Here is a 10,000-nt window from a genome sequence, read left to right on the forward strand (position 1 = left end):
TAACAGCAGTAGCGGTTGCAGTAGTAGAGAAAGGGCGCTAAACAAATGTACAATATTGTTATTTAAGTATTAGTATCAGCAGTAATAGCAGAAGTTTAATACGCCAGCAACTTTGATATTTCATCAACAAGAACACTTCAAACCCTATATCACCATTACTCCTCTCTCTCTCTCTTTCTCTCATGTCTACAGGTCCCGTCCACAACAAGACAGCGGAAGTCAGTGGTGATTGTCGCCACGCCACGCCATGCCACTCAGTGAACCGGAAGTCAGCGGTGCCATCTCTGGGCCCTGACTTCCGTTTCCGTCACTGCTTCCCGCTCTATCTGATTCACGTGCACTCACTGAGTCATCGGGGGGCTTTTCGTTTCGACTGTCGTTTAAAGTACTGTCGTCTTCGAATAACCCGAAAATCGGTCTAACTCTAAACAACAACAAACAAACAAAGGAAAAAAAAAAAAAAAAACCCAAGTAATTGCTAATGTTTCAGAAGTGTCTTCTTGGTGACGTTTTAGCGTGGTTTAAAAATTTATTTAACTACATTTAGATGTACTTGGCTACGTTTGAAAGGGATTCAAATCTCAAACCTTTTAACTGAAAGCAATTTTCAAAATGTAGTACGTCATTCACAAAATGCTTATTAACAGTCACACACACACACACACAAACACACACTCTCTCCCTCACTCAAACACACACACTCACTCCCCCCCCCCCATCCCCCCCACATGTACAAACATGCATATTGCTTGCCATAACATGAACAGTAAATAGTTCACCGTTGTAATATAATCTTCTCCAACTATTTTTTTTTCTTTCTTTCTTCCCTTTTCTCTCCAAGTCTTCCCAGCCTCTGTCTCCATTCTAACCCTCACTCTAACACCTGACGTAACTCTATGAATTAACTCACACAATCACCTTCCACGGTGAGCAAAGTCTTCCAAGCAACCGGCTAATTTTGTAGTTGATCCTGCTTTTTGCGAAACTAGGGTCCGTTTCCTTTTTTTTTTTCACTTCAGAAATACTGGTAATGTTAAGTTCAAAGAGTTACGTATATTGCTATTTTACAAGAGCCCGTAGAAAGGGGCGTGGAAAAAGCCCGCAAGGTTGAAACTTTGCCCCAAATACTAGTACTGTACCGTTTTTATTTTTTTTTATACTTTTTTTTTTTTTTTCAACTTTCCAATATTTATGTGCTTCAGAGAGTGACAGCCCCCCCCCCCCCTCCCCTCCCTTCCTTCCTTCGTCCTGGAAGGTTTGTTTCGTCAGCAGTAGTCGTAGTCAGCTATTTATAACACGACACAGCTAGCTGCCAGACCAGGACTGTCATCATCAGGGCATACCGTGCCTCTTTTGGCCGTGACGTCTCTTGCCTCCTCTTCCCTGAATACCCCCCACAACCCCCCCTCCCCCTTACACAAACATCTCCCTCCCTCCGTCCCTCCAAAATCCCTCCAACCGTCTTTCTACCTTTGCATGCTGTTTTCCATCACGACCACTATCCCTCCCTCGTCTTACTACTATCTTTGCATGCTGTTTTCCATCACGACCACTATCCCTCCCCCGTCTTACTACTATCTTTGCATGCTGTTTTCCATCACGACCACTATCCCTCCCTCGTCTTACTACTATCTTTGCATGCTGTTTTCCATCACGACCACTATCCCTCCCCCGTCTTACTACTATCTTTGCATGCTGTTTTCCATCACGACCACTATCCCTCCCCTGTCTTACTACTATCTTTGCACGCTGTTTTCCATCACGACCACTGCCAGTCAGGAAATCGTTTCAGTCGTCCTGTCCACAGACGCTGGAATTGAGATATTAGTGTCTACGTCCTGTCCCACAGTGCTGTCTGTCTGGTCTGTCCTCTGCTCGGGGAGGGAGGTGGCAGGATGGTGTTAAGACGCTCGTCAGCCAATAGTGGGTTTAGTTCTTTTCATCTCTCTAATTTTATCTGTTTTCTAACCCAAAGGTAAAAAAAAAACCAACAACAAGAGAGGCAAGGCCTTCAAGGCTCACTTGTGATAAATTAAGTCCCCTAGCATTAATTACATAGTAATTTCCCTTTTTTACTATCTGCACCAAAACGTTTGCAAAATAAATAAAAATTCCATGCTTAGCAAAAGAAGTTCCTGTTTGAACAAAAAATGATAATAATGACTCCTCTTGTTGTTGTGTCAGAATATCAGATCAAAGTGCCAAGTTTAGAGAATACAAAAAATATAACAGTAAATACAGCTTGCATATAATTAGACTTCTTTTTATTTTATTTTTTGTGCCCATCCCAGAGATGCAATATTGTTTTAAACAAGATGACTGGAAAGAACTGAATTGTTCCTATTTTTATGCCAAATTTGGTGTCAACTGACAAAGTATTTGCAGAGAAAATGTCAATGTTAAAGTTTACCACGGACACACACACACACACACGGACACACACACACACACACAGACAACCGAACACCGGGTTAAAACATACTCACTTTGTTTACACAAGTGAGTCAAAAAGTATATGAAAATGGGACAGTCTTGTAAAAAAAAAAAATCTACATTCTATTCTCTGATATAATACAAGAGTAGAAACGGGACAGTCTTGTGGGGAAAAAAGAAAAGAAAATAGAACACAGGAAGCACGTGCAGCCCCACACAGACATGTGCAAAACACCGTCTGGCATCCATCGATTGATCTCCATCCTCCGTCATTCCTCAGTCAGTCAGAAAGGGCTCATAGCAGCTGGGTGGTGGGAGAGGAGAGTTAGTTAGAGTGGACGGGAGAGGTGTTTTGAGAGGATGAGAGAGAATTGTATCGGCGAAATTTATAGCAGTGCGTTCTCCTCCATGTTTGCTTTTGAGTCATTCCATGTTGCCCCGGCGTGTACTCTCTCACCATGTAACGACCAACAGCCTCAGAGTTCAAAAGACTTGAGTGAATGCAGAATGATTCAGCCTGGATCAATTTCACTTTCTTTTCTCGCCAATGTTTACGCCCCCCCCCCCCTCCCCCCTGAATCATACATAGCATGTTTAGCAAAGTACTATCGTGCAAAATGCATAACCGGATTATATTTCTATAAAAAAACCCCAAAAAAACAACACCTCACAAAACAACAACACAAAAAAGTGTAACGTTGTGCATCCCATAAATCTGTAATTTGCAGCCTGTAGAGCGCGCGATCACGATCACCCCCCTCCCCCCCAACCCCCTCCAAAGTGATGAAGGAAGGAAGACTGTGTGGTCGCAGTCCACATAACTTCATCACCTGTCTCTGGTGATCATGCTTCCTTCAGCCACAGACACTAATAATATCTCAGGGAATTCTAGTGTCTGTGTTTCACCACGACCCTGTCTGCACGGACTTCAGGCTTTGAGACAGGGTTCAGACTTTTAAGGACAAAAAACCACTATGGACATTTCAGGGACTCTAAACTATAAGACAACTCAATTTACACACAACCCGAGACTGGCTCTAACTGTTAAACTGTTTTTCATATCGTGTGTGTGTGTGTTACGTCGTTCGTGACGGCAACCGTCATCTTTCTTACGCAACTGACATAAGACAGCTTCGCTTCCGTTCTGAGCCCGATGTCATGGGCTTTTTTCCCTCCCGGAAAAAAAAAAGAAAAGAAAAAAGAAGAAAAAAAAAAAAAAAAAAAAGAAAAGAAAAAAGAAGGAAAAAAAAAAAAAAAAAAAAAAAAAAAGAAAAGAAAGAAAAAAAGCTTTTTATTTACATCCAACTTTCTTGTGTTATTTCACAAGTGATGTGTAATTCCTGTGTGGACGTGACGTCACGACAGGGAGGGTTGTGGGGAGGAGTTGTTATTTACAGGTGTTTTTGTTTTGTTTTGTGGGGTTTTTTTTTTTTTTTTTTTTTTTATCTCCTGTGTCTGTCTGGAAGTATGGACATCCGTCTTCTTTTTCTTCAAAACAACAATCCTTCAGTTGTATGTTTCTTCTACTGACACTTTATCGTTAATCTTCCAGTATACGCCTTGTGAACGGTTCTGTGTGGCGTCCCAATGACTCTTCACAGTGTCAAAAAGGAGAAGAAGAAGAAGAATCATGATCTTTTTTTTGTGTGTGGTTTTTATTTTCTGTAACATTATTATCAGTATAGTAGTAGTAGTATGTATGTATTTACCTATTGTTTATTTATTTATTTTATTTATTTTTTGTTATTTTATTTATTTATTTTATTTTATTTTATTATTATTATTATTATCGAGGCCTGACTACGCGCGTTGGGTTACGCTGCTGGTCAGGCATCTGCTTGGCAGATGTGGTGTAGCGTATATAGATTTTACCGAACGCAGTGACGCCTCCTTGAGCCACTGATACTTCTTCCTGTTCGATTGGGCGTGCATTCGGTTAGAATGACAGTGTTCATGATGTTCTATTCGTCAGCTGTGTGTAATCGTTGACAGTTTTCCTGTGTGTTTAACATCCTTGTCCCATTCCCCATTGTTCCGTGTCCGGTCGCTTACGTTGCGTCCGTCACGTGGTGCGAGCTCCGTGTCCCGTGTGCGAGTTCTGCTCTGTGCGCGTGCGCTTTGATGTAGATGTGGTGGTGGTTGCTGTGTGTGCGTGTGAATGTATGCGTGTGCGTGCGTGAGAGAGAGAGAGAGAGAGAGAGAGAGACGCGCGTTTGTCTGCTGCATATCTACCAGCAAAGGATCACAAGAAAGGGCTCTTCGTTGTCTTACATGTCACCTTTTTTTTTTCACGACAGTTTACAAATCCCCCCCCCCCCCCACCTCCCCAATCCCCCGGGAAAAAAAAAGGGCAGATATATACGTAATTTCTATTTAAACCCAAACCGCATCACTCTGTACACACCCAGTGTCAGACAGACAAATTAACACATTACAGGTGACGCACTCATGACGTAAACTGACCTACGTCACACACACACGTCACACACACACACACGTCACACAGGGGTACTCACACATCAGAAAAGGTCTCCAACGAGGTGTCGGGCGTGAACAAATCCACAAGGTTTATGATCTGGAACAAAAACTACACACTGCACTTTTCAGAAGCTGAGTATGTACAAGTACAAAAGCTGCGTATGTATATATATATATATACATAATATTCCTTGTGATCCCGGTGCACTTGATAATAAAGACATTCTATTCTATATATATATGTACAATCTATATTTTTGTCACCTGTCTAGTTCAATTATTACGCATTCAGCTTTACCATATTTCTATGAACTTGATATTAGTCGGTGCACCATGACTTTTTGGAGAGTTGGTGAGACAGAGTGAGCGGATGAGTGAGAGAGAGAGATAGAGAGAGAGAGAGCAGAGAAGAGAGTGAACGAACGAAAGAACAGTTTATTGTGGCCAGGCCCTTTTTTTTTTTTTTTTACCAACAACAGCAACCACACACACACGCACACACACACATACAATTTACACCGTTTCATATGTGTGTATAGAAAGGAGTGCCACAGACAATGTGCACATGAAAATACACACTGTGTGGTGGGGGAGGAGGCATGGAGTAAGAAAGGAATATATATATATATATATATATATATATATATATATATACACATACACACATATGCTACCCATTCATTATGAAAATGACCCACTTATTTCGTGGAGAACATGACATATGGCCCATAGCGTGCTGAACGAAACCTAAACTCTGCATCGGTATTCGCACATAAATACCATCTGAAACGGGAATCTTCTTTTTCAGTTGATCGTGCGTAACATTACTTGACTTCACGTATGAATTCCCCGTGCGCGTTTGTATGAAGGCACACAAGTGCAGATTGAAGTGCATTCCTACATTTTATTATTAACAATTGACATCAAACCGCCGTGGGTAGTAAAAGCACTAGGGTGATTCTGTGTTTTATGTGCAATGCTCGACAGCTTGTTTTCGAGCTGTTTAGCTGTTGCTGAGCCACGAAAACAGAAGGGTAACTAACTAGGTCAATAAAGCCATTAACCCGAGGAATGACATGGCAAAACTGCGATACAAGTCTGCATTGCTCTACAAGCACCTAACGATAACGATCTGGTGAATGAATTGTTAACACGAAACACGTTGACGAATGAGGTATTGTCGAATGTGTGTGTGTGTGTGTGTGTGTGTGTGTTGTGTGTGTTCGCGCAAAAAACAACACCAAAACAACAACACCTCTTTTGATCTGAAATTAAAGAAAAAGCAATTTCATGATTGTTTACATAACTGGAGAAATATTTCTTTATATACCCCCCCCCTCTCCCAACCTTTCCCTCCAGCCTCTATTCTGCTTTCGTGGCAGGAAAGAAAATGACACTATTGTGTTGGGGGGGGGGGGGGGAGGAGGACACATGACAACCAAGACAAGACAAGACAAGACAAAACCAAACCCTGAACAAGTCACGACTGAGTTAGTCCAGTCCAGCAGTCTCATTTTTCACACACACACCCTTGTCAACGCTGTCCCCAACAAAATACATCATTCCCCCCTCCCACACCCACATTTAACCGTCCCCCTCCTCCCCCCCCACCACCCATGTGACGTCAACACGTACGCTCCTTCACTACTTACGTTCTCGTGGTCGAAGTGACGCAGCATCCGTATTTCCCGGTAGCAGCGCTTGGCGAATATTTCATTCTGGAACGGCCGGGCCAGCTTCTTGAGGGCCACTTTGGCCTTGGGACGACTGCTGTCATCAGCTGACCTGGGAACAGAGAGAGAGAGAGGGGTGGAGGGAAAACACTGGTTAGTTTTGGAAGGGAGTCTTAAAAACTGGGCAGCGCACATAAATATTATCACAGGTTTGTGTAATGTATGGAGGTGTCTTATGTTTGGTTTTTTATATTAATCAGACAGGAACGAAGAGGCATTGCTGACGGGGAACGACAAGAGGAGTGAGGGAAAATATTCATGTAAAAGAAAAGAGAAAAAAAAAGAAAGAAAAGATTGAATGTTTCAGCAGGTCTTCCCAATCTTTGTGGGCTTGTCAGTGTTTGACAGGAAAAACGACGAACTGTCAACATTGGAGAATTGGACAGGAAAACCATTTGCAGACACCCAGGCTTTTTCTCTGTGTGCGCACGTGTGCGTGTGCGCGCGCGCGCGTGTGTGTGTGTGTGTGTGTGTGTGTGTGTGTGGAGTGTGTGCGTGTTGTGTTGTGTTGTGTTTTGTGTGTGTGTGTGTGTGTTGTGTTGTGTTGTGTTGTGTTGTGTTGTGTTGTGTTGTGTGTGTGTGTGTGTGTGTGTGTGCGTGTGAGCGACAGAGGATGAGGCAGGCTGAATAGGCGAAACAGTACAATGAGTCAAACTCTTAACAAGGAAACAAAGAGAGAGTAGGCCAAAAGGGACAACTTGGCGAATCGGACCTTCTCTGACGAAAGGCCGAGGAGAAAAAAAAAAAAAAAAAAAAAAAAAGGGGGGGGGGGGGGGGGGGGCGGGGGGAGGGGCGTCAGGTTCGTTTGCTCGCATAACCGAAGTCCTGACCTCCGACCCGACGACAGACTACCATGTTTGTACCTACTGACTCGTCTAAAAATAGACAACCTATTTTTAGAACAGTGGTTTATACCACGTGACGACTCCGACGGAAGGCGTGGCTCCAGGATAAAAAATAGAGATGATCCGAGTGACCTGCTCATTGTCATTTTTTTTTTTTTTTTTGACTCAGCCCATCGCACAAGGCCACATCCCCGTTGCACGCACGCACGGTCACGCACACACACGCGCGCGAATCCTCCTCCCCCCCCACCCCATAACCCCCCCTCCCCCCCACACCCCCCACACTAAAAATAAAGAAAAAACAATTACATCACGCATCTGAAGGAGACAATATATATATATATACAAACACACACACACACACATACATAAGATGAATGACCTACTCAGTGCTTTCAAGCACGCACATTTTACAACACATTAGTCTCGCGACGGCTGTCCTTCAAAAAACAAAAACTGACAAACAACCTGACGTCGCCGACAGACAACCTAACCTAAAGACGAAAAAAAAATCTATTCACAGACCAACGTGTACTGATTTTCTCTTGGGGGGGGGGGGGGGGGGGGAAGAAAAAAAAAGGCAAAGCGACCAGATCGGTGACAAAGAAAACGTAGAGAAAAAACATAAACGTAGAACTAGGTGGCAGACACAAAAACTAGGGGGAGGGGTGGGGGTGGGGGTGGGAATCTTGCGACAGATTTTCCACGTTGACGGTAAGCGTCGCTTTTTTTTGCTTTTTTCGTTTCTTTCTTTCTTTCTTTCTTCTTTTTTTTAAATTTTTTTTTTATTAACACGGGTCACCGTCATATTAGTTTCCTTAAACACAACTTGGCAGCCAGAATCACGCTAAATAAAACTATCACTGTCTGTTTAGTTTATCTTCCTCCTTCTGTCCCTGTTCGAAGGCAGGACCTCGGCCTCATGAACCTTGTCAACCAGCTTCCACGACCGTGTTTTTTTTTGTTTTTTCTTTTTATGTTGGGCGACTTCAACGGCCACTCCACACTCTAGGGTAATGAAGTGACATGAAGCCTAGGGTCTTCTCTTACAAAATATTCTTTCAGACATCCATATTCCCCACTGCATTCCACGAGAGAGAGAGAGAGAGAGAGAGGGGGGGGGGGTGCGGGGGGAGAGAGAGGCCTCCAATTTTTGAGACAACAAACAAAACCACGTAAACCCTGCTTTCACCTATAATGATCAAACTTAACAAAGACAGCAATTACTTACCACACCACTCACCTCTACACCGATGATACATTAAATAAACAACGTTCTGCGGGCAAACACACAGCTGGAATGTACATGACAAAACAGAACACAACCGGTAGGCGCCATATTTGCAAACAGTTCACTGCTGCTTTAAAAAAAAGAAAAAGAAAGAAAAAAAGGACAGCGCATGCGCAGAAAGGGAGATAATGGAAAAAGACATGCAACTGCAAAGAGAGGATGGGATGGGTGGCGGGGAGGAGGGAAAGGGGGTGGAGGAGGAGACGTGTCGCGCGTGCTTCTTGACCCAATTAAAGTGAGCTGTCAACCAGAGACTTTAACCGTTGAGCTTTGCGCTCAAGGACGAAGTGTCGGAACAGGCTGACTGCCGGATTGTGTGCACTCAGCACTGCCAATGTAGGACCATGCAGTGGCTGACAGTCTAGTGCAGCAGAATCGGGTTTCTTCAAACCTGTTTTCACGTGCTTTGCGCACAACAAACCCCACTTGCGGGTAATTCCACAAGGGGCAAAGCCCTTCTGCCAGCTGCACCTTTACCAGCATGTTACCAGTCGGCTACGATGGTCACTTGAATAATATAATAATAATAATAATATGGTAATTATATAGCGCTGAATCTTGTGCAGACAAATCAAAGCGCTTTCGCACCAGTCATTCACACGCATGCATAACTCAGCGAGAGGAGCAGTGTACATACAGTGTGAAGAGCATTGGGCCTAAAACAGATCCCTGTGGGACTCCATGTTCGATTTTAACGGGTTCAGACTGGAAATTATCAACAATGACAGACTGGAATCGATCAGTGGGTAATATTTGAACCAGTTTAGAACAGTGCCGGCCATTCTTCTTCTTCTTCGTTCGAGGGCTGCAACTCCCACGTTCACTCGCATGTACACGAGTGGGCTTTTACGTGTATGACCGTTTTTACCCCGCCATGTAGGCAGCCATACTCCGTTTTCGCGGATGTGCATGCTGGTTGTGTTCTTGTTTCCATAACCCACCGAACGCTGACATGGATCCATAACGTGCGTATTTGATCTTCTGCTTGCGTATACACACGAAGGGGGCTCAGGCACTGGCAGGTCTGCACATATGTTGACCTGGAAGATTGGGAAAATCTCCACCTTCACCCACCAGGCGCCGTTACCGAGATTCGAACCCGGGACCTTCAGACTGAAAATCCAACGCTTTGACCACACGGCTACTGCGCCCGTCGAACAGTGCCGTTGATACCAAATGTAAAATGAAGACGGGAAAGGACTGAATAGTCTATTGTGTCA

The 10,000-nt window shown here is 43.8% G+C and overlaps 1 protein-coding gene across 1 annotated transcript in view; it reads right to left on the reverse strand.

The window, feature by feature from the left end:
• The window catches only part of LOC143299395 (mitogen-activated protein kinase 14B-like), a 48,527-nt gene that overhangs the window by 32,003 nt on the left and 6,524 nt on the right, over positions 1–10,000 (reverse strand). The window contains exons 2-3 of the mRNA XM_076612572.1: positions 6,564–6,696; positions 4,950–5,008 (exon numbers count right to left, since the gene is read on the reverse strand). Coding sequence (XP_076468687.1) covers positions 4,950–5,008; positions 6,564–6,696 — 192 coding nt within the window. The remainder of the gene's footprint in view (positions 1–4,949; positions 5,009–6,563; positions 6,697–10,000) is intronic.

The sequence above is a fragment of the Babylonia areolata genome, chromosome 25 (genome assembly GCF_041734735.1).
Source record: "Babylonia areolata isolate BAREFJ2019XMU chromosome 25, ASM4173473v1, whole genome shotgun sequence".
Taxonomy (NCBI): domain Eukaryota; kingdom Metazoa; phylum Mollusca; class Gastropoda; order Neogastropoda; family Buccinidae; genus Babylonia; species Babylonia areolata.